Genomic DNA, 26340 nt, shown 5'->3' with positions numbered 1-26340 from the left:
GAGTATAGCTGTTCTGTAAGATAGTAAAGGGATTTCCTCAATATTTAAATAAACGTAACACTTATATAAATCAAAATAGAAAACCCATCTCCCAAGGTTTAGAGATGGCATTTACCATCTCTGAGAAAAGTCGAACATTACCAATCGATTCCAATCATCTCTCTAGAAGGGGAAAACAGTGACAGCGCTTGCTGAACCAGAATTACTATAGAAGTTCAAAAAGCTAATCAGTTACATTTAACCACAAGCCAATCTTATGTCAATGAGGACTGTCCAAAAGGAATATTCCATCAGCCGTCCACGATCTGAGTTCTGGTGTATGAGATCAATGGCAATACGGTACACACAGAAGTCATGAGACATTCTTGTTTTGTAATAAATAAGGCAGTGGTCAACTATGGTTTCTTGGAAGCTATCGAGTCTGCCCTTCTCTCCCCTGTCTTCCTAATGCAAGTGAAGATCAGTTTTGTCCCAGGGATGTGCTTCTTGGGATTCTCCAAATTCTCCATCGGTGTCTCCTCTCCCCAGGCGATGCCTTTGTTCTTGGTGGCATCCAGGTAAGAAAACCCAGGGGCCTGCCCTGTGTTTTGCCCAGACAGACTGTGGAGATCTGGCCCAGTCTTGTGCTTCCCTCCCTTCCCCACTGTAGGGCACTGGGCATACTTCTGAACAAAACTCTTCTTGTCCTTCTCAACATCACCCATTTCAAAACCGCTCTTCCATCGCACCCAAAACAAAGGTGCCTGCTTGCAAGCCAGACATCCTGCCCGCTCCTAAATGAACTTGCCTTTACATTTCCAAACTGTTGTATCAGGACTTTGAATAAAGAGTCAGCTATTATTGTTAAAAGGGGAAAAGGGAAATCCATAGTGGGGCTGGCTCTGAGAAAAACACTACCACTCCTGGAAAATTAAGTAAATCAACATGGGCCAGTTCAAAGAGATCAAGCTGGAGAAGGTTTCCTTCAGATCAGAGGGACATGAAGAGAAAAATCGGGAGTCCCAGAGGCCAATCCTGTCATTGGCACATTGACCCATGAATCCAATCTGCCTGGAAATGGCATGCCAGCTGTGGAAGGAGCATCAGGTTTGAACTGTGAGGAATTATTTAACTCCCTCCTCTTGTGAATAACTTCACACTCACCTAGTAACTCATCTGGTAATGGCCTGGGTGGTTTGTCACAAGCCTTCTGTCCACTGCACCTACATTTCTTGCTGTACATTAATTAATCAGCATTCTGGTCTAATAGAGGAGCCCTTTTACCCTGGGTTAGTCTGCCTTGAGGCCAACCAAAACAGGCTGTAGGGTCTGTAAGACCAAGGTTGAGCCCTTAACGCAAGGAGCTAATCAAGGCAAGTGACAAGTGGGCTTCCTGGAGGCTCAGCTAACTGGAGAGGGAAAGGGGCAGACAACCTGTTGGCCTCTCCAGCTCTTCCAGGAGCATGTTCCTTGTAAATTTCTAAATACACCAACTATAAACTCAGCCTCCTTACTTTAAAAGGCCAATTTTACTAACATGCAATTTAAAATCTGGGAAACCTTGTCTGAAGCTATCATCTAAACAAACCTGTTTCAAACTGCAAGAACCAGGTTCGTTTCTGGGTAGTGAAACAAATGTACCAAACAGCAGCTAGCATCTTTAAAGGGGGTAATATAAGGTAGAATGGAATAAAAAACAGTGAAGTGAAGTAATGGTCCATAGAACTTTTCTTCAGTTATATACACTGTTTCAATTACATATACATGTATCATGATCAAAAAAGTATTTAAAGACCATGAACGCAACTATTTTCATTTCATAACTCATTTAATCTTACATATTGATTTCTAAACTTCTAAGTACATACCTCAATGTTTCTTTTGATAAAATCCTGGCTGTGTTTACCCCTAAGCTCGGTCTTTTCTGTATTTGAGAAATGTTTCTTTTCTGCTTTGATCAATGACTCGTTTCCTCCCACATCATAGGTAAAATCTAATATTTAAAAAGTTCAAAATTTTTCATGATTATAATTGTCCATTATGCTAAAATTTTAAATTAAAATTACATTAAGCATACATTAAATATATAAGAAATAAAGCAAGCATTGAAATATATAAGCATACATTAAAATATATAAGAAAAAAAAAACACATATAGAAAAACTTCTAAATTCCAAATCCAGAAACTTCATACATATGGAGATTTATTCTTATGGATAAAGAAGACGTAATACACATACACATAGACACTAGAATATTACTCAACCATGAAAAAGAGAAAGATCTTGCCATTTGTGACAGCATGGGTAAACCCAAAGGGTATTATGCTAAGTGAACTGAGTCAGACTGAGGAAGATAATTACCATATGATTTCATGCATAGGTGGAATCTAAAAAGCAAAACAAATGGATAAATAAAGAAACAAACGGCAGAATCATACTTATAAATACAGAGAACAAAGTGATGGTTCCCAGAGGGGAGGAGGAAATGGGCAAAATGTGTGAAGGGCAGTGACAGATCCAAGCTTCCAGTTAGGGAATGACTAAATCACAGGGATGAAAGGCACAGCATAAGGAATATAGTCAATGGTATCATAATAGTGTCACATGGTGACAGGAGCTACACTTACAGTGAGCATAGATTACTGTGTCAACTACGTTGTAACCTGAAACTAGTGTAATATGTGTGTCAACTATACTCTGATGAAGTTAATTAATTAATACAGTATATTTTATCTCATTCTCTATATGAAACAAAACTTTCCCTAAAGACTAGAGTCATTTCCTGATGTTCTATTAATATCCCATCGTCCTCTCTGAACAGTAACTTTTTGTTCAAACCTGTCTTAAGCAAAGTCTGGACATAAGGGTCCTGGATGTTTTTGGGTTTTTTGTTTTTTTTTTTTTATATTTTATTTATTTATTTGACAGACAGAGATCACAAGTAGGGGAGAGGCAGGCAGAGAGAGAGGAAAAAGCAGGCTCCCCGCTGAGCAGAGAACCCTATGCGGGGCTCAATCCCAGGATCCTGGGATCATGACCTGAGCCGAAGACAGAGGCTTAACCCACTGAGCCACCCAGGCGCCCCAGTTCTGGATGTTTGACATCCCGTCTGTGCAGACCCTGAGAGCTCATCTCAGTCTGTCACTTTTTCTCGACCTTTGAAAAGAGGCCCGAGTCAACTTCTGGGTTGTTCAGACCCTGGGTGCTTAAAACAAGGGTAAGAAAAATACTGACGAACTCTTATTCCCTACAGTAAATAGCTTGTTTTCACTGTGGTCACATTTAAAGCATTTAAAACAAGGTCACGTGACTGCTTCTTTAAAGCTCTAAAAACTCCTAAATGACAAACAGAGTCCCCACCCTACAAGAGGATGAACTGCCACATTAAAGTCCAAAAAGAAAAACAACAGCCAGCAGCTCAATCCAGACAAGGTTTACTTAAAAGTTATCTTTGTTTTTTAAGAGGGGGTATAACAATAAGGATTAAGGGAGCTAGTCAGTTGTGAAAGATTCCATTCAAATTTAATAATTAAAGAATAGCAATAGCTGGAAAGAACCAGGAAAAGGGTAAGATCTCTGGATGTAAATTCTTTTCAAACAAAAATAAATTTGGGTAAGAAAAAAGTTTCACTCAAATTTAAGTTACAAGTTTCTAGGCAAATCAATCTGTATTTTATCATTGGGATTTTATTTCTTTAATAGGTCACATTTTTTAGTCAACTACCAATAGTTAAAGTAAGAGTTTTGGTGAGTGGCCTCCTTAAATCTAAAATATGCAACATTTTCCCCATAATCCAAGTTGTGAATAGTCTTTTAAGCTGAAATATGAAGTTTATTCATTCAGTTTAAGTTTCATATACTCAAACAATACAACATTAAAATAACTCAAATTAAATGCATTCATGTCTACATTTAAAACAGTTTCTTAGGGACGCCTAAGTGGCTCAGTTGGTTACGCGTCTGCCTTCAGCTCAGGTCATGATCCCAGGGTCCTGAGATCCCTTCCCAAGTTGAGCTCCCTGCTCCACAGGGAGTCTGCTTCTCTCTCTGCCCCTTCCCCCACTCATTCTCCCAATTTCTCTCACTCTCACTCTCGTGCTCTCTCCCTCTCAAATAAATAAAAATAAATTAGTTAATTAATTAATTAATTAATTGTAGTAAAAAACATTGGGTTGTCTGGTTAGAACCATCTCACTAGAAAGGTTTCCTCTCCACCCTGGTGGTGACCAACAGTAGAAGCTGCCACATTCCTACATTAACACCAACTCTTGCTCAGTTGGATGAGTTGGTTGGACCAGTGGTAGGCACCTAACCCAACCTGGATCAGTTGGGTTTTCCACATTTTGAAAGTGAGTCTCCCTTTCATGACTAACCACAGAATATGCTCTTGGGAATCAAAAAAAGCTGTCTACCCCAAGGATTATTTCTATAATTTTTTTTTGCTTAAGCTAGTTTTCTAGCTTAAGTTACTTGAAGCCAGCTTTTCTTTAACTCTTCATTATATAAAATTTAAATATCCAAAAATAGAATAGTATTATAAACCCTCAACAGCTAACTTCAACAATGATTAACTCGTGACCAATTCTGTTTCATCTAGAAACTTAACTTTCGTTTACCTACCTCTGGATTAAATCACATCAGATGATTTCATCTGTGAATATTTCTGCATATAGCTAGTATTTTCTTGTGACAATATGCTAAAACACACAAATTAAAACATACCTTGATTGACTTTCTGTATACGGTTTTCATATTCTTCTGGAGGGAGCTGAGTGTGAAACACTGAGAAAAAGGTGTCTTCATGCTCATAGGGACAAGTATCTACCAATTTAAAAAATCACTTGTTTAATACACAAAATAAGTAAGTTGCCTACACGAACAGTTGTTTAAAAGGAAGATCTAACATTCTTCACAATATTCCTCAATCCCCTCCACATACACATTTCTTAAATGTCACTTCCAGGTAGAAATGATAATCATCTTATACACAGCCACTGAAACAAACAGCAGAAAATCAAGATAGTCAAAAAGCCTTTCCCTAGGACTTCTATGCAAAGAGAATGTACAAGGGTATCCTAAAATATCACATTAACTCTCTGATGTTAATGTATCCAAATTCCAACATCCATAATACAGAGAATAGGCACACTGAATAACCTTGTATTTTTTTTTTCTTTTAGATCCCCAAATAAAGATTTCAGATATATGGTCATTAAGATAAAAACATACATTTGAATGAGAAAATTAGGAGACTCTAAGCAGTTAACTTTCTTTCTTTGGGATAGCTTTGGGATTTGTGCTCTTGGGCTAATACCCATAAAGAAATAAGGAAATTGTGTTTTTTTCAACTCTTCTTCTTTCAGTGTAATTGATTTTATTTTCTCCCATTAGCTAATGTAGATGCTGTATATCTGTAAGAAACTGCTAACATAAACAAGTATCCTTTCCTTCTAAGTCTCTAAGTATCCTTAACACAAGAGACTCTATCTCTGAAACAAACCTGGTTCAAGCACCCTCTTAAAGATGATATAGGCAAAGGAAGTTGGCAGAAGATACATTCACCCCCACACACAAATATCACCCAATTCAAAACATACAACATCTGAGGGTAAAAATAAATGTATCAATTCCAGTTCCCTAATTTGGCATTCAAAACAATGAATTCAAAGCATCATTGAGACTGACATTACGATGTTAATCCTGTATAATCTTTGATGAGTTAATCTAGCAAATCAGTGTTGGAAACCTTGGGTGGGAGAGGGGTAAACTACTTTTGTGTAAAAGACAGAAAGGTTTAAAGTTCTTTTCAAGAGGTAATATATTTATTTTTGATCCTATAACTCCTTCTTATTGGCAATTTCGCTCACTTTTACACAGAAGCACCTAGCACAAAAGCACAGAAAGACACAAGGATGTGAAAACTTGCAATACTAAAAACTGTTACAGCAAAGTGATATTTGGAGATAATTTTCACCTAAGGGTTTTTCTAGGCTAAACTTCCTCCTGTGATCCCGTGGCTATTCACCAGTGGTGTCAGTGGTATTCTGTACACTCCAAACCTCAGATGGAAGATGGGCACAGCTTAGAGCAAAAGGCCTCACAGCTCAGCTTTGAGCTTAAGGACAACAGTTTTGAAAGTCAGTTATTCAACTGCAGGAGCTTAACTCCTTAAGAGAAAAGAAAAAGCATTTTCTGAATTTCCAAAGTCCTCCTTTAGAAAACTCTTCCTTACAGTAAAACAAAAATAAAATGGATTACTATAGAAGAAGTAATGGAATTAGAAAATAGTCAGTGGGTAACCATCATCATAATAATTGATACATGTAAGAATCATCCATGGATGGTAAAAGTAGTGGGTGAAAATTTGAAGAATGATACAATAGCTTCATAGTACCTCCCCACAAGATGACTTACTCAGTACAAAGGGAAAGCTAGTACCTTTATAGTGGAGAAACCTGACAGACACCACCTTAACCAAGTGATCAAGGTTCACCTCACCAGTTACGAGACAATCGACCTCACGCACTTTCTGATAGGATCCACTGAGGACCCAGTGGGATTCCTGCCAAAAATGCATAACCTGAACCTAATCTTATGGAAATAGAAACAAACCAGACTGGAGAATGGTCTATAAAACATCAAGCTATAGTCTTCAAAAATGCCAGTGTCATAAAATACAAAGAATGACTAAAGAGACATGACAATGCAGTACAATACAGGACCAGTTTTCTTTTGATCTAACAATTTCCTCTTGATAGAAAGGATTTTAGCAGGACAATTGGCCAAATATGAAGAAAGCCCGTAGACTGGACAATAGTAGTGAATCAATGCTGATTTCCTGACAAGTGCGTGTGGGTGCAGTCACACAGGCAAGTGTTCTTGTGTGAAGAGGGAGATAGAGGGGACACACATGTAGAGAGACAGAGGCGAATGTGGCAACATGTTAGCACTTAGAGAATCTGGATAAAGGGCTTTTGAAAATTCTTTGTGCTTTTCTTGAAACTTTGTCTGAAATTATATCAAAATTAAATGTAATAGGAAATTTAAAAAAAATTCCTCTCCTCACTACAAATATTTATGTGGGGACCAAAAATTCTCTCTTCAGAGATCAAGAGTCAAAGTTTGAAGGACTGAGCACACTTTAAGATTTTATTTATCTGACAGACAGAGATTACAAATAGCCAGAGAGGCAGGCAGAGAGAGAGAGAGGAGGCAGAAGGCTCCCCACTGAGCAGAAGCCTGATTCAGGGCTTGATCCCAAGACCCTGGGATCATAACCGGAGCCAAAGGCAGAGGCTTCAACCCACTGAGCCACCCAGGTGCCCTCTGAGCACACTTTAAATAAAAGTCTTAAAGGAAAAACATTGGGATGGGATTTAAGTTGTTTCCTGCCAACTAAGGAAGAAACTAAAGCCCATCCCAGACCGTGAAGAAGAATCTAGAACAGCATCAGAGGAAATGAGGTGAGTTAGAGTAGACATGAGCGACCCAAGTGGGAGGCTGCTCCCTGATACAGATTCCCCTGAAGGTAGATGACATCCCCAAATTGGATTGAAACCCCCAAAGAAAATGAGGAAATCCAGAGAAGAGTGGGCTCTGCCTCACTAAATACCTGGAACTCTGAAAGTAGACTCCACATACAGTGCCCCACACTTACGTGTGAAAGCCGCAAGGCAGCAATGGCAATGAGCCATGTTTAGAGGGAGACAGGGCCTGAAATTCACCCTCTGCGTGCTCTCTTTCTCTACCTCCCTCTCTCTCTTACACACATACACACACACACCCCACAGTTCTTCATGGCTGGCCTACAGCATCGAGATCTAGAAGTTCTTAACCCTATGAACTACATGAAGCCCTCCCCCAAGACACATCATGATGCCAACCAAAAATGCACATACCCAAATGTCCCCGAGAATTGAGAACCATTCTACTAGACTCTAATTTCAAGAAATTCAAAATATCAAAGCATATTATTTCTATATTAGCTTTTAAAATATAGGGCTTATAAAAAATTCTGGAGAACAAGGTAAAGTCACCCTAATTTTCCAATTAACTATTAGATCAATAAGAAAATAAGAAGAAAAAAAAAGAAAACAACACAATAACAATGTATAAAGAACAGTGATAACACCACATACGAAAGAATGCACTTTAGAGATAAAGCTATATTTGGAAATAAATTCATAATACTGCTGCTTTTATCATATTGTTATAGACCAAAATGTATATGTTGAAGCCCTAACCTTCAGTGTGCCTGTGTTTGAAGACAGGGCCTTTAAGGAGATCATCAAAGTGAAATAAGGTCGCTGTGTGGGGCCCTGATCTAATAGAACTTGTGACCTTATAAGAAAAGGGAAAGACACCAGAGATATCTTTATCCCTTTCCCCACTTCCCTTGGCACAGAAAAGGTCATGAGGACACAGGGAGAAGGTGGACATCCGCAAGCTGGGAAGAGAGACCTCACCAAAAAATAATTTTCCAACACACTGATCTTGGACTTCTAATCTCCAGAGCTGTGTGAAAATAAATTTCTGCTGGTTAAGCCATACAACCTGTGGTATTTTTTTATGACAGCCCTAGCAGACTAGGATACATATTTTACTAGAAAATGAAATGAGCTTAACTAACTTAACTGAAGAAGCTACAGAAAAAATAACAAGGTCAAGAAAAGGAATAATTAAAAAAAAAAAAGCTAGAATGAGCAAAGAAATTCAAAACTGGCTCTTGAACATATAAAAAAGAAAAATGTACAAGTGTAATTTTAAAAACAGAAAACACTAATTGTAATCAAGATCACCTTTTTTTTGGTGGAAAAAAAAAACAGACCACTGGAACAGACTAGGGAGTTCAGAAACAGACCCACAAAAATATAGTCAACTGATCTTTAACAAAAGAGCAAAGGCAATTCAGTGGGGAGAGGATGATTTCTTTAATATGGGGCTGGAATAACTGGATGTCCATATGCAAAAAAAGAAAGGAAAGAAGGAAGGAAGCAAGGAAGGAAAGAAAGAAAGACAGACAGACAGAAAGAAAGAAAGAAGGAAAGAGGGAGGCGAGGAGGGACGGAGGGACATAGACAAATCTGGACAGAGACCTTATACTTTTCACAAACAGTAATTCAACTAAATGTAAAATGCAAAACTATAAAACTTTTGAAGGAAAACACAGAGAAAAAAAATCCATGTGCTCTTGGGTTTGGTGATGAGTTTTCATACACACCACCAAAAGCACAATCCATGAAAGAATAAAATTGGTTTATTGAACTTTATTAAAATTAAAAACTTCTGCTCTACAAAAGACACTGTAAAGAGAACAAAAAGACAAGCCATAGGCTGGAAGAAAATACTTACAAAATACATATGTGATAAAGGATTTGTATCCAAAACATACAAAGCACTTAAAACTTAACAGTAAGAAAACAACCCAATTTTGTTAAATGGGCAAAGGATCTGAACAGACAACTCACAAAAGAAAATATAGAGATAGCAAATGAACACCTGAAAAGATAATCAACATCATTTTCCATTAGGGAAATGCAAATGCAAATTAAAACAACAATGAGATACCACTGTATACCTATTAGAATGGCTAAAATCCAGAAAATAATACCAATTGCTGCCGAGGTTACAAAGCAACAGAAACTCCCATTCTCTGCTGGTGGGAATACAAAATGGTACAGCCAACTTGGAAGACAGGCAGTTTCTTACAAAGTTAAATAGCTTTCCCATATGTTCTAGCAATGCTGCTCCTAGATATTTATCTAAGTAAATTGAAAATTTATGTCCACAAAAAAAGAAACCCACAAAGAATGTTTAAAGCAGTTTAATTCATAGTCACCAAAAACTGGAAGCAGTCAAGATACCTTTCAATAGGTCAAGGTATAAACAAACTGTGGTACATCCATAGAATGAAATATTACTCAGTGACAAAAAGAATGCAGTTATCAAGCCACAAAAAGATATTGATGAATCTTAAAGGCATATTGCTTAGTGAAAGAACCCAATCTGAAAAAGCTATGTAATGTGTGGTTCCAATTATATAACATTCTGGAAAAGGCAAATATAGAGATGGTTAAAAGGTCAGAAGCATCTAGAGGTATGGGGGAAGAGGGAGAATTCACACAGGGGATTTTTCACAGTGTTAAAACTAATCTTATGATATTTTAAAGCTGGTTCCATGAAACTGTGCATTTTGACAGCCTATAGCTTCACAACACAAAGAGTGAAACTTAATGAATGAAAGATTTCAAAATATCATTTAGGATGTCGGAGAATCCCAAGATGGAATGCAGAATGTGACCAAACAATTTAACTATATTATAAATGTCTGAAACAATCTCACTGAGAGCAGGAGAGGGAAAGGTGCTCATCTTAGGTGTCTGTGGAGACAAGAGGAGTCTACAAGACTCAAGGCAGCAGGGTCCGCACCTGAGCACAGAACTCCAGTTGACTAAGTTGTCAACTTAGTTAATTGTTAACTTAGGTTAACAATTTTACTATCACTACACATCTACTGGAATTGAGCAACAAGTGAAGGGAGAAACAATGGCAAGAGCCACACCGTTGGAGTGGGAGTTACAGATAAGGAAGAGGAAAAGGTTAAAATGATTCATGTGGTAAAAGAATAAACTTGGAGACATCAGTACGAATCCATGTTTTGCTTAATATAGATACAGACGGTTACACATAGAAATATTTGTAGACAAGGTATATAACAGGTTAGCATACCCACAGATATTTCCTTCCTTAGAGGGCCTAGAATCAATGACTCCCCAGTAGCAACAAGCACACCTAGCAACCAGCTCTTGGCTTTTAATATCATTCTCCAATCAGAGGAACCAGGGCTCCCTGAAGAGACAACTGATTCTAGGACTCAGATAGGAAATATACAAGCTGGGGGAAAAAAAGGAAATATACAAACTGAGTCTGGTGCATCCTGTATTGCCAGATAGTAAGGTAGTGCTCAGTAACAACAAAACAAAACTCACAGTGTCGGAGGTACATCAAAGGGACACAGGGGTGTAGTAGTGGACCCTGGGAGGCTCAGTCGGTTGAGCATACAAATCTTGGCTTCAGAATCAGCTCAGGTCATGATCTCAGAGTTTTGAGATAGAGCTCCCTTTACCTCTGTCCCCACCAACCCCCCCAAAAAAGGGACAAAGGAATCAACTGAATGAGCTCCCGATGACCAAAACTGGAAAAATCTGAGCAGCAAAATAAAGGGATATTAGATTACTATAATCCAAAAATAAAGGGATATTAGATTACTATAATCCAATGTATAAAATAAATATCCACAAGTCTTTATTGATATAAAGAAATGATTGAATAAATACATGAGAAGAATAGACAAAAGTAAAATAATTCTAATAATTTCACAGAAATAATAGCAGAATAATTTGAAATAATTTATGTAACTACCCCACCTTCAAGGAGGAGAAGCATAACCCAGTCTTCAAGAATGGGCTGCAAATAGTAACTTTCTTCCAGAGACGGGATGGAAAGGGGAAAAACTGAAGAGCTTCAGAGAGGAGAAATCTGACAAACATCTCCTCAGCCAGGTGATCAAGGCTGACATCCACAGTGATAAGTTGTGTGGACAGTATAATGTGATGGAATGAAAAAGGCACTTGGACTTTGTAGTCGTCCTCCCAAGAACATAAAACTCTCATCAAATCACGAGAAAAACATGGATAAATCGCAAATGCTGGAAATTCTACAAGATACTTAATGAGTATTCCTCATAACTGCCAAAGTCATCAAAAGTCTGAGAAAGTACACAGCCAAGCGTGGCTTGGGAGACATGAGGACACATGTACTAATATAATGTGGGACCCTGGATGGCACCGTGGAACAGGAAAAAACGGGTAGGAACTAAAAGTCCATAGAAAGTGTAGGCTTTAGTTAATAATAATATATCAATATTGGTTCATTAATTATAACAAATGTATCATACTATACTAATAATAGGGGAAACTGGTTGCAGGTATATGTGAAATCACTACCCTATAGTCCTAATTTCTCGGTAAATCTAAAACTCTGCTTTAAAAAAGTTACCTTAAAAAAAAAACTTTTAGATAGAAAAGAGAGAAGGAAAACAGGAATGAAATCAGAAATAATAAATGTGGCATAATAAACAATAAAGAGAATTCTTCTTTTAAAATACTCTATGAAATTTTATTAGTAAAATGTTCAATCTTGGTGAAATGGATGCTTTGAAATCTCACTGACATGGATGTATTGCCAGAATTGACTCAGAAGACTAGAAAACTGAAATATAATAGTAAATATAAAAGAAGTTGAGAAAAGAGTCAGAGAATTGCCTCCAAGAAATTATTTGAACCAGATGGTTTCTCCAGTGAAATCTTTCAAGTTTTTAGGGAACAGATAATCCCCACATTATATAAACAATTTCAAAGCATAGAAATAAATGAACAGCCAGCCCCAATCATTTTATGAAGTTAACATAGCCTAACAAAGCATATACACACACCCTCCCAACCCAACCTCTACCATCAACACCAGAACACATATGCATGTGGGTGCGCACACGCGCACGCACACACACACACACACAGCAAATCTCACTTATGAATACAGACTCAAAAATTCTGAATAAATTCAGCTATTCAAATCTGATACTATATTAAAAGAATAATCCTTTATAACCAAGAAATACTAACCAAAAATAAAACTCTTTATTTACATTTAAATAGTATTTAAATGTATTGATTTTAGGGGCTCCTGGGTGGTTCAGTTGGATCTGCCTTCAGCTCAGGTCATGGTCCCAGGGTCCTGGGATCAAGCCTGGCATCAGGCTCCCTGCTCAGTGGTCAGCCTGTTTCTCTCTCTCCCTCTGCTGCTCCCCGCCCTTACTCGCTCTCTCTTTCGCTTGCACTCTCTCTCTCTCCCAAGTAAATAAATAAAATCTTTAAAAAATAAACAAATATATTGATTTAAAAACATTAAATAAGTTTGTCAAGATAGAAAAAACTTGATGATAGTTTAAATATTAGATAACGAAACGTATTTATAAATTTCAACACTAAGTCTTTATAAAATCTTATTTGTATGTTTGGCTGGTTTGATGATTCTTTCTGTTTTTGGACAAGATTCAAACACAGTAAGCTGAAGGGAAGGAGACAGAGGACCGACAGATGCTCTAGGTGAGTGTCACAGAATAATGGATGGATCAGGAACCAGGGGCAGAGTGAAAGGGATGGGATGTTGTTGACCTTGGCCTTGAAGAACAGCACCTTCCTTCAATCTATGGTAAGAAAGACAGGGGATGTCAACCTTTTGTCTGTACTGTCATTTGCAAATATCTTCTCCCATTCCGTGGGTTGCCTCTTTGTTTTTTTGACTGTTTCCTTTGCTGTGCAGAAGCTTTTGATTTTGATGAAGTCCCAGAAGTCTATTTTCGCTTTTGTTTCCTTTGCCTTTGGAGACGTATCTTGAAAGAAGTTGCTGTGGCTGATATCGAAGAGATTACTGCCTATGTTCTCCTCTAAGATTCTGATAGATTCCTGTCTCACGTTGAGGTCTTTTATCCATTTTGAGTTGATCTTTGTGTACGGTGTAAGAGAATGGTCGAGTTTCATTCTTCTACATATAGCTGTCCAGCTTTCCCAGCACCATTTATTGAAGAGACTGTCTTTTTTCCACTGTATATTTTTTCCTGTTTTGTCGAAGATTAATTGACCATAGAGTTGAGGGTCCATATCAGGGCTCTCTACTCTGTTCCACTGGTCTATGTGTCTGTTTTTATGCCAGCAATGGCCACAGTCGCCAAACTATGGAAAGAACCAAGATGCCCTTCAACGGATGAATGGATAAGGAAGATGTGGTCCATATACACTATGGAGTATTATGCCTCCATCAGAAAGGACGAATATCCAACTTTTGTAGCAACATGGACGGGACTGGAAGAGATTATGCTGAGTGAAATCAGTCAAGCAGAGAGAGTCAATTATCATATGGTTTCACTCATTTGTGGAGCATAACCAATAGCATGGAGGACAAGGGGCGTTAGAGAGTAGTAGGGAATTTGGGTAAATTGGAAGGGGAGGTGAACCATGAGAGACTATGGACTCTGAAAAACAGTCTGAGGGGTTTGAAGTGGCGGGGGGGTGGGAGGTTGGGGTACCAGGTGGTGGGTATTATAGAGGGCACAGCTTGCATGGAGCACTGGGTGTGGTGAAAAAATAATGAATACTGTTTTTCTGAAAATAAATAAATTGGGAAAAAAAATATATATATAAATCTCATCACATTAAATATAAATAAAATAAAATATAAATCTCATCACATTAAAAAAAAAAAAAAAAAAAAAAGAAAGACAGGGGATGAAGGAGAACAGAGTGCAGTTTAGAGACAGAAGGAAAAAATGTGGAAGGGAGTCCCACCTGGGTGGTTGTCTTCTCTGGACAGTAAGCAGACCAGAGTGAAAGACTTGCCAAAAACAGGTGGTTAAAAACACAGTAAGCATTTGGAATAACCACTTTGGAGAATACAAAACACATTGCTAGGCAACAAGTGAAGGCAGAAACAATGGCAAGAGACTAAGACTGTAACAGAGGTTAAACTAAAAAATCCTTAACCATCCGAATTACCACAATTGACTTTCTCCCTCAATCCTCTGCAAATCGGAGCTGAAAGAAACTACCATATTTTCTTGGAATATTCAAGCTTAACATCCATGAGCAGAAGTGGCATATACCTGAATTTCACAGAAAAGCATTTCAATGAGGTATTTTCAGATCGTTAGAGGCTGCTGTGTTGTGCTTACACGCATTTATAAATTTAGAGCTGGAATCACAGACGCCAATGTAACAAAGGAAAAAGGAATAAATTCCATCAAAAACACTGATGTTGAACAATAATTTTATCATTAGATGTCTGCCCCAGAGAGCACAGAATTCTGTGTCTGTCAGAGAAATGCTAAAAACTAAGAGGAAACTACTGGTATGGTAAGGAGTTTTGATTTTCACCAGATTTCTCTATAAAAACTTAAAAGAGGTCCCTCAAAATGGGGTGGAAAGACTTTTTTAATCTCTCTACCAAGTGCAATATTATCTACTTCAGCATCTCAATAGTTAAAGTTGAGGTTTTTAACTCTGGATTACCAAGTCAAAATATGGTAAAAAGATGAAGTCAATTTAACATGGTTTTTTTCTTTTCTTGGTGCCAAGTCCCCACTTGAATTTATACTTATCAATAAAATTAGATACATAACTCAACAACCCAGATCTTTTCATTTGTTTTGCTGTTGGTTCTTTGTGATGTCAGATGGGGCTAAGATATATTTCGTGCCTGAAGATCTGGTTGGAAATTGCCATTTTACCACCAGCCCAAAGTCCCTCAAATTACTCATAAATAAAAGGTTAAGCAAATGACTGGGGAAGATAAGAATATTCATCCTAAGAATTTCTCTCTCTTCTTTTAAAAGGAAAAGAGGTGGAAGGAAGATTTGGGTATGTTTATAGATATGCATTTAAAGTTCAAGTCTAAAAAAATTTTTTTTAATTTAAAAAAAATGAAGTTCAAGTCTAAATAAGTCTGGCTCTAAATTCTTTCAGAGACTCTAATTTTTAATGTGCGTATTTTAACTAGATGCTGCCACCTACTGGATTATCTATAAGAGCTTTGTGCTTTGCCAGTAATAAAGAAAAAATCAGGGACGGAACAGGGTAAAAAATTTCTGTTTCCATAAGCCTTATAGAAACATTTTACTTTAACACTAACAGCTAAACAAAATAATTGTTTTAATTTCATTCTTTTAATTTAGGAAGGTAGCCGAAGTTCAGTGAATAACGTGGGAAAGAAATTAGTCTCAGAATGGAAGAAATGTAAGTACTTTCATTTTATAATACGCAACTATGTTGTAATAGGAGAAATTAGAGACTAAAACCACCGCTATGTGGTCAGACTGGATTCTTACATTTCTACTCATTTATACATACAGTGAAAATCCTCTTCTAATAATACCTTTCTTAGGCTAAAGATTCCAAAAGTTTCCTCTTTGGGAATGAAGTAATAACTATGTTATGTAAAATGTAAAGAAAAAAATGTGTAATTAGCCTAATAATGTAGTCCAAAGTAAATATCTCCTTTGGTTTTTAAGATGCTTAAAAATCAGATACATGTCACTGTTAAAAATATGCCTATGATTTTAAAAACCAGTAGGAAATTTCACTAAGGAATTTGCCTTTTCTAAAAGACAGGTCACTAAAAAAATAATAATAATAATAATAAATAACACCGTCCCTCCCCTTGGGCACACACAGTCTGGCATGAGCTACAGAGAGCAGAAGAGTGAAAACCAATAGACATCCAGTTCACCTAACAGTGTCTCTAACTCCCAGTCCTTTTTCATTGACCCTACCTCTGCATCTTGTCTGCTCTGAGCACAATAAATACTGCCAATACCTAATAATTGACTAAGAATTCAAAATCTAAACATTGAAACTCTAACACGATAATGTTAGAGTTTTGAGTCCCTGGTAACTCCAGCTTTCAGCTCATGAAGCCCAGCTAATTTCCATGTTAGAACATTGGTACTAATCTAACATTACTGCAAATGTCTGCAAGGCCTATAGTAGTCACGTGACTCCAAAGCTACAACGGGGAGCTCTATAGGTTTAAGCCAAATACACAAGGCATGAGCTTTAAAGGTGAAATGTATTTGATGGTTCTTGTCTGATGGTGAAGACAAGACAAATGAAAACAAAAGTCTTGCCCGGCAAGGCCGAAAAGATCATTTGGTAGTGAACTCTGTGCCAGAAAAGGTTAATGTCAAAATAACATGGAGGACATGCGGAGAGGGAGAGGAGAAGGGAGTTGGGGGAAATAGGAGGAAGAGACGGACCATGAGAGACTGTAGACTCTGAGGAGTTAACTGAGGTTTTGCAGTGGAGGGGAGTGGAAGGTTAGGTGAGCCTGGTGGTGGGTATTAAGGAGGGCACGTACTGCATGGAGTGTGGGTGTGGTGCATAAAGAATGAATTCTGGAACACTGAAAAGAAATTTAAAAAATAAATAAAAATTTTTAAAAATAACTTAACTTTTTTAAAAAGCTACATGGATCCCGTTTCACAGTTCCTGCTCCAGAGTCAACCAAGTGAGGTAGGTACCACCTCTTAGAAATGCAACATCCACTAGAGAAATCAGCATTTAGCTCTACTTCCTGAAATACAGATGCTGAGATACTATTACATCCAGAATTATACTCCTGATACTGTCCATGTTCCTTATTTGGAAAAATGAATGCAGTCTTGATTCTATGAAGGTACAGAATTACTGACAGACATAAAAGAAAATATAAGAAATCACACTTTTCAAGACAGATTATCTTCAGACAATAGCCTTCAGACATGTAAGTTAATAAAATAGCATTCTATAACCTAAAAGCTTAGAGGTGTTTTGCAGTCTTTTTTCTTAAATAGTAGACTCCCTGCTAAACAACTCTCAAAGAGAAAAATGGGCTTGAAAACAAACATGTTATTGCAAAAACCTTTTTGAAAAAGACAATATACCTGCCCTAATAAAATATATTACAAAGCTACAATAATTTTTTTAAAAAGTATAATACTGACATCAGCACAGATAGAAATATTAATGGAAGAGAATAGAAAATTTGGAGAGAGACCCAATTAGTGCATGATAAAGTCAGCATTTCAAATAAGTGAGGAAATGATGGATTATCCAATAAAAGGTACTGAGATAAATAGCGTTAAAATCAAAAACGAATCAGACTGGGGGCACCTCAGTGGCTCAGTGAGTTAAGTGGCCAACTCTTGATTTTCGCTCAGGTCATGATCTCAGGGTCCTGGGATTGAGCCCTGCATCAGGCTCCACATTCAGTAGGGAGTCTGCTTGCGATTCTCTCTCTCACTCTTCCCCTCCCCCCACTCATGCTCATACTCACTTGCTCTCACTTTCTCTCTCTCTCAAATTAAAAAAAAGGGGGTTGTCCAGGTGCCTCAATGGGTTAATCATCTGCCTTCAGCTCAGGTCATGATCTCAGGGTCCTGGAATTGAGCACCACATAGGGCTTCCTGCTCAACAGGGAGACTGCTTCTCCCTCTCCTCTGCTTGTGCTCCCTCTCATTCTGTCAAATAAATAAATAAAATCTTCTAAAATTTAAATTAAAACAACAACAAATGGAGACAAGCCTTAAAAATTATCTGCGCAGACAAAACCAGCTTAGTCATATAAACAAAACTTAATTTAGCTTTTTTTGCAAGGCTAACTTGACCTGGGTCATCTCTTGCTTATGTCTCTGGAAATCATAAGTGAAACCTCAAGTGTTCTCCAAAATTGATATGAAGTAACCATTCTACTTTGTAACAAAATGTCCCTAAGCCTCATTCCATGTTTTGGTGTTAGTGTTCTCAGTTTACAAGCGGCCTTTTTGATGTGTGCACAATAAACTTTTACTGATTACTACTTTGGTGATTCATTGCTTTTATTTCTGTTATTTCTGATCTTTTGATGTTAGCTAACAAAATGGGGGGAAAATCATCAAATCAACTCTCTACCTCATATATCAGAACAAAATGAGTTCTAATTAGATTAATATTTTACTTTTTTATAAAATAATAACTATACTAAAGGAAAACACAGGTACACTTTTTTTTAAAGATTTTATTTATTTACTTGAGGGACTGAGTGAGACAGAGCATAGGCCAGGGGAGGGGCAGAGAGAGAGGGAGAAACAGAATTCCTGCTGAGCAGGTTGCCCAATGTGGGACTCAGTCCCAGGACCCCAGGATCATGACCTGAGCTGAAGGCAGAGCTTAACCGACTGAGCCACCCAGGAGCGCAACACAGGTACATTTTCATGTCATCTTATACTAGAAAATGTCTTTTTAAGCAGAGCAACAATCAATGAAAAAAGAAGAAGAAGAAGAAGAAATGACTGATTTAGCTAAATAAAAAAATATTAAGTTTGGGTGAAAGAAATACCACAAAATTAAAAATAATTAGTTAGAAAAGAAATGCTTTTGGTATTTATTATAGTCAAAGAAGTAGTATCCTTAATACATAAAGTACTCCTTCCAATCAATAAAAAGGAGCACCTCATTTTACAAAAGAACAAGTAATTCACAAAATGGCTAAAAGAATAAATATGCAACCTCCTTAATTGTCACAGAGATACAAATTGTAACTCCATTTTGAATAAGTGAAGTTTAAAACAACTATTAAATCCACTGTTGGGTCTCCAACCTCTGCCTCCTCCTGCACATGGTCTTCTCTTCCATGTGTTTCTTCTTCTGCCTCCTCTTATGAGGGTACTCATGATGGCACTTAGAGCCCTCCTCCATATCCACAATTATCTCCTCATCTTAAAATCCTTAACTTGCTCACATCTGCAAATATACTTTTTTCAAATAGGGACACACTGACAGCTTCTAGGGATTTGATGTGGATCTACAGATTTGATCTCCCGGGGACCATTTTTTCAACCTAGTTTTCAACCTAATTTTTCAATTACTGCAGGTCATAATAAGAATAATTACCCAAGAAGGTTATCACAGCCTTATGTATAATTGAAAAAACTGAAAAACAAAGAAAATAATCTAAATGTTTAACAGCAGAATATTAATTAAATAAATTATTATGGTATGTCCTTGTAGGAAGTCATTAAAAATAATGCTGACACAGCATAAGGAATATAGTCAATGATACTGTAATAGTGTTGTTCCAGGCCAGATGGGAGCTATACTTGTGGTGAAGACAGGATAATGTACAAACTTGTTGAGCGACCATGTTGTACACCTGAAATGACTGTAGCATTGTATGTCAACTATACCCAAGTTTTTCAAAAATTTTTAAATGCTGACATAAATCATTCCAGTTGTCTACTGTTACATTAAAAAAAACACCCAAAATTTAGTGCCAAATAATAATAATTACTGCAGGCAAGATCTACTAATGGATGCTAACACCAGTGGACAAAAGTTTGAGGAAAAACAAGATACTTGCATAATCTTAAAGTACCTCTTCCAAGATATTTATTAATTATAAAAGGAAAATTAGTAATTTTACAATAGAGAAACCTGGCAGACACCAGCTTAACTCAAGTTTACAAGGTTACCATCACCAGTGATATAAGACATTTACCCTGAGTGTGACTGAGTGAGAGCCCATTATTTCTGGAGTATTCTTGCCAAACATGCATAACCTCTACCTAAATAAGGAGAAACATCACACAAACTGAAATTGAAGGATATTTTACAAAACAGCTAACAAGTACTCTCTACATGTGTCAAGATCATAAGAAATAGGGGAAAACTGAGGAACTAACACAAATTAGAGGAGACTAAGAAAATATGACAACTAAATGCAAAATGAGATCCTGGGTTGGAAACTAGAAAATAAAAAGGAAAATGGTGGGATTTTAAGAAGGCCTATATTTTAATTAATAGTATTATACCAACATTACCTTCTTAGTGTTGATCATGGTAAAGTCAACCCTTGAACAACATGGGGGTTAAGTGCTGACTCCCCACATAGTCAAAAATCCATGTATACCTTTTGACTCCCCAAATACTTTACTAATGGCCTATTGTTAACTAGAAGCTTTAACAATAATGTAAATAGTCAATTAACATATATTTTAATGTTATAAGTATTATACACTGTATTCTTAAACAGAGTAAGCTGGAGAAAAGAGAATATTGTTAAGAAAATCAAAAGGGGAGCCAGAAAAGATCCCCAAATAGCCAAAGGAATGTTGAAAAAGAAAACCAAAACTGGATGCATCACAATTCCCAACTTCAATCTCTATTGCAAAACTGTCATCCTCAAGACACTATGGTACTGGCACAAAAACAGACACATAGATCAATGGAACAGAATGGAAAACTCAGAAATAAACCCTCAATTCTATGGTCAACTAATCCTCAACAAAGCAGGAAAGAATACGCAATGGAGAAAAGATAGTGTCTTCAAAAAATGTTGTTGGGAAAATTGGACAGACACATGCAGAAGAATGAAAGTAGACCATTTCCTTACACCACACACAAAAGTAGACTCAAAATGGATGAAAGACCTAAATGTGAGACAGGAATCCATCAAAATCCTAGAGGAGTAGGACATCTGGGTGGCTCAGTTGGTTAAACATCTGCCTTCTACTCAGGTCATAATCCCAAGCTCCTGAGATCAAGCCCCTGTCAGGTTCCCTGCTCAGAGGAGAGCCTGCTTCTCCCTCTCCCTCTGCTCCTCCACCCCTGCTTGTGCTCTCTCGCATGTGCACTTTCTATTTCTCTCTCACTCGAATAATAAATAAAATTTTTTAATACTAAAAAAAAAAATCCTAGAGGAGAACACAGGCAGCAACCTCTTCAACCTTGGGTGCAGCAACTTCTTGCTAGACACGTCTCCAAAGGCAATAGAAACAAAAGCAAAAACAAACTATTGGGATTTCATCAAGATAAAAAGCTTTTGCACAGCAAAGGAGACAGTTAACAAAACCAAAAGACAACAAGCAAAATGGGAGAAGATATTTGCAAATGACATATCAGATAAAGGACTAGCATCCAAGATCTATATAGATCTTATCAAACTCAACACCAAAACAAAAAAAAATATATATATATATAATCCAGACAAGAAATGGGCAGAAGACATGAAAAGACATTGCTCCAAAGAAGACATACAAATGGCCAACGGACACATGAAGAAATGCTCCACATCCCTCAGTATCAGGGAAATACAAATCAAAACTACAGTGAGATTCCACCTCATACCAGTCAGAATGGCTAAAATGAATTAGCCAGGAAACGACAGATGTTGGTGAGGATGTGGAGAAAGGGGAACCCTCCTACACTGTTGGTGGGAATGCAAGCTGGTGCAGCCACTCTGAAAAACAGTATGGAGGTTCCTCAAAAAGTTGAAAATAAAGCTACCCTATGACCCAGCAATTGCACTACTGGGTATTTACCCCAAAGATACAAATGTAGTGATCTTAAGGGGCACCTGCACCCCAGTATTTATAGCAGCAATGTCCACAATAGCCAAACTATGGAAAGAGCCTAATGTCCAACAGGAGATGAACGGATAAAGAAGTTGGTATATATATACAATGGAAAATTATGCAGCCATCAAAAGACGAAATCTTGGGGCGCTTGGGTGGCGCAGTGGGCTAAAGCCTCTGCCTTCTACTCAGGTCATGATCTCAGGGTCTTGGGATCGAGCCCCGCATTGGGCTCTCTGCTCAGCAAGGAGCCTGCTTCCTCCTCTCTCTCTGCCTGCTTCTCTGTCTACTTGTGATCTCCCTCTGTCAAATAAACAAAAATTTTTAAAAAATAATAATAAATTTTTTTTAAATCTTAAAAAAAATAAAATCTTTTAAAAAAAAGATGAAATCTTGCCATTTGCAATGACATGGATGGAACTAGAGGGTATTAGGCTAAGAGAAACAAGGCAATCAGAGAAAGACAATTATTATATGATCTCACTGACATGTGAAATTTAAAAGCAAAATAGAGGATCATAATGGAAGAGAGGAAAAAATAAAACAAGATGAAACCAGAGAGGGAGAAAAACCATGAGAGACTATTAATCGCAGGAAACAAACTGAGGGTTGCTGAAGGGTAGAGAAGGTGGAAGGATGGGGTAACTGGGTGATGGACTTTAAGGAGGGCATGTGATGTAATGAGCACTGCATATTCTATAAGACTGAAGAATCACGGGCTTGGACCTCTGAAACCAATAACACATTATATGTTAATTAATAGAATTTAAGTTTTAAAATGTTTTTAAAAAATCATACAGGGGTGCCTGGGAGGTATAGTCAGTTGAGCATCTGACTCTGGGTTTCAGCTCAGGTCATGAGCTCAGGATTGTGAGATCGAGCCCCACATCAGGTTCCAACCTCAGCATGGAAGTCTGTTTCAGATTCTCTCTCTCCCTCTCCCACTCATGTTCTCTCTCTCGAGTGAATAATAAATTTTCAAAAAAAAAAAAAAGAAAATCATAAGGAAGATACAATGCATTTACAGGACTGTACTGTAAAAAATCCACATATAAGTGGACCCATGAAGTTCAATTCCATGCTGTTCAAGGGCCAACTGTACTATGGTTTATACAAGATGCTAATGTTAGGGGAAGCTGGGTAAACAGGAACTCTATGGGTTATTCTGTAACTTTCCTGTAAGTTTAAAATTATTTCAAAATAAAAAGTAAAAAACAAAACAAAACTTAGTGGTGCAAAACAGTAACTAGTTTATTACGCTCATGATTCTGTGGGTCAGTGATTTGAGGGACACGGCAGGAACAGTTTGTCTCTGCTCCACCGTGACTAAGGCCTCAGCTAGGGAGGCTGCGTTGGGCTGGAGTCTCCAGAGCAGTTCACCTGAGACCGCATGTCTAGCCTTGGCTATTCTCTACATGATTTTTGACAGGAATGAAATATCCTCCTATCTCTGGGGCCTCCACTGAAACACTGGAACAGTTGTTATGTTAGTTTCCAGGGGCTGCTCTAACAGATAACTCTGGGATGGATGGCTGAAGACAAAAGAGATTTCTTCTCTCACAGTTCTGGAAGCTAGACCTCTGAAATCAAGCTATCAGCAAGGTCATGCTCCTCTGAGGTCTCTAGGGAAGAATGCTTCCTTGTCTCTACCAAGCTTCCGGTGGCTCCCGGTCATCCTTGGCATTCCTTGGCTTGTAACTACATCACTCTAATCGCTGCCTCTATGTTCACATGACCTTCTTCCTGGGTCCTTGTGTCTCTGTGTTTCTATGTGTCTTCTCTTCTTATAAGAACACCAAACAGGGGGCGCCTGGGTGGCTCAGTGGGTTGAGCCGCTGCCTTCGGCTGGGGTCATGATCTCAGGGTCCTGGGATCGAGTCCCGTATCGGGCTCTCTGCTCAGCAGGGAGCCTGCTTCCCTCTCTCTCTCTCTGCCTGCCTCTCCATCTACTTGTGATTTCTCTCTGTCAAATAAATAAATAAAATCTTTAAAAAAAAAAAACAAAAAAAAACACCAAACAGGGCGCCTGGGTGGCTCGGTGGGTTAAGTCTCTGCCTTCAGCTCAGGTCATGATCCCTGGGTCCTGGGATGGAGCCCCTCATCAGGCTCTCTGCTCAGCAGGGAGCCTGCTTCCCCCTCTCTCTGCCTGAGTCTCTGCCTACTTGTGATCTCTCACTCTGTCAAATTAATAAATAAAATCTTTTAAAAGGGGGGGGCACCTAATCTAGTATGACCTCGTCTTAACTAATTACATCTGCAAAGATGCTATTTCTGAATATGGCCACATTCTGAGGCTCCAGGGAGACATGAATTCTGGTGGGACACTACTGAACTCACTCCCTCCGTGTAGCCTCTCCATGTGGCTTATTTGGAACTTCTCAAAGCACAGCAGCTTCAGCATTGTCTCATGCCTTACAGGATGGATGGCTTTCCTCTGAGTAAACCTTCTAAGAAGAGAACCAGAAACTGCTAGTCCTTTAATGGCTAGGGCGGGAATTGGTGTAGGATTACTTCTGCTGTAATCCAATGGTTCAAGACGTCCCAGCCCAGCCCAGCCTGAAAAAGGAAGCCCAGGAAGACGTAGACTCCTCTATGAGGACCGGAATGAACATACACAGAGGGAAGGAACTGATGGCAGATATCTTGGAAACTGACTACTGCGCAGCTCTGTTGTTCCTGACAGCTAAAGGTGCTCATGAGATAGAAATTAGAAAACCAATCACAAAATACCATATGTATAATTTGATCTCATTTCTATTTTTTAAATATATGTGGATATTTGTACTAAAAATGTCTCAAAAAATAAAGAGTAAGCAAAAATATTAAGAATGATTATCTCTGCAAGTTGAGAATTTTGGCAACTTTTTTTCTTCCTGTTTACCAATATTTTCTAATACAGATTACATACGTGTTATTTCTATAACAAAATAGAAGAAGCAGAAAGTAAATGATCTATGATTTGAACAGGCAAAGAGTTTCTGGTCTTTTTGTTTTTGTTTTTAAAGATTTTATTTATTTATTTGATGGACAGAGATCACAAGTAAGCAGAGAGGCAGGCAGAGAGAGAAGAGGGAAGCAGGCTCCCTGCTGAGCAGAGCCTGATGCGGAGCTCCTGGGCTCGATCCCAGGACCCTTGGATTATGACCTGAGGGAAGGCATAGGCTTAACCCACTGAGCCACCCAGATGCCCCACTGGTGTTTTAATTGGGATATACAAAAGGTAAATTTTGATAAGGCCAATCTAGATATAGGGCTATCAAGGAGAAACTCAGAAAGACTCATTAAAAAAAAAAAGACATTAGTCATAAGAAAGGGCAACTCAGATAGGCACCCACCCTCTTGGGTAGAAACATTTGGTATATTCCAGACCCAAATCCCTCAGGCCCAAGCAGCTTCTGAGCTCTCAATCCTGGATCCAGAAAGAAACAAACTTGAATGAATTTCATTCATATCAAAGCGCATGCTAAACAGCTACGGAAGTCTGAATCAGGTTCTTGGGCTTCTACAATGTTAGACACTCACTTTGCAAAAGACAGATGGATCCCAGGATTCTCTGAGAAATCAGAGGTCTTTGCTCAGAGTGAGTCCTATGCCCAAGCTGTACCGGAGAACTACTTACGTGACATAGGTTAAAGGATTTGCAAAGTGGTCCACCAAAATATATCAACTGCTTCCCAATCCCTAAAATTTTTACCACCATATAAGTGAGTTACAGATTACAAGACTCTTTAATACTTCTGCAGATGAAGAAGGAGGAAGAGAAGAGGAGGAGGAAAAGAAGGAACATAGATACATGTAAACACAAGGTGGGAATGTAAAAATGTGCACAATTAATTGGTTGGTCTCTAAAGCAAGACTAGAAGAGAATAGGCAATAGGACAAATCAGTAATGGGTTTTTATGAAAGGGGTTGCAGAAGCCTGGGTAGGACCCTCCATGGGAGGACTCTAGGCAGTTAGGAGACAGTCTGCATAGACTGGGTGCCTAGAGGTATCTAAGAGGCACAGAAGTAAAGGCAAAGACACTTTGTCTCTTTCCCAGTTTTTCACTGTGCTGCCCCCACACCTGTGAGCAGATACAAACCCTAGAAGCCTCTGAAACTTCTCTACACTCAGGATAGTTTCATATAATCCCACTTAATGTGATCATTTCCCCTAAAGAACAGTTAGGCTTAGAAAAAGATAAAACAGATGAACTGGAAATCTTACTTTAATCCAAATAAACTATAACTCTGAGATAAAAACAAAGACAAATTTTACTCACGTGCAGTTTCTTCTGATGCATCAGTCAAAGCTAGAAACTTTTTTGTATTTTCCATTTCCTCATTACTTTGCAAAGTTTCACCAGTTTTTGCAAACTAATAAAAGAGAAACAAGTTTAA

General features: G+C 38.1%; 1 protein-coding gene across 1 annotated transcript in view; it reads right to left on the bottom strand.

Moving 5' to 3' along the window:
* FSIP1 (fibrous sheath interacting protein 1) overlaps positions 1–26340 on the bottom strand; it is a 174859-nt gene that overhangs the window by 131456 nt on the left and 17063 nt on the right. Inside the window, exons 5-7 of the mRNA XM_044232371.1 lie at positions 26223–26316; positions 4704–4802; positions 1848–1972 (exon numbers count right to left, since the gene is read on the bottom strand). Coding sequence (XP_044088306.1) covers positions 1848–1972; positions 4704–4802; positions 26223–26316 — 318 coding nt within the window. The remainder of the gene's footprint in view (positions 1–1847; positions 1973–4703; positions 4803–26222; positions 26317–26340) is intronic.

This window comes from Neovison vison, chromosome 13 (genome assembly GCF_020171115.1).
Source record: "Neovison vison isolate M4711 chromosome 13, ASM_NN_V1, whole genome shotgun sequence".
In the NCBI taxonomy this organism is placed as follows: domain Eukaryota; kingdom Metazoa; phylum Chordata; class Mammalia; order Carnivora; family Mustelidae; genus Neogale; species Neogale vison.
The sequence above is the reverse complement of the archived record's forward strand: the minus strand, read 5'-3'. Positions and strand labels throughout refer to the sequence as shown.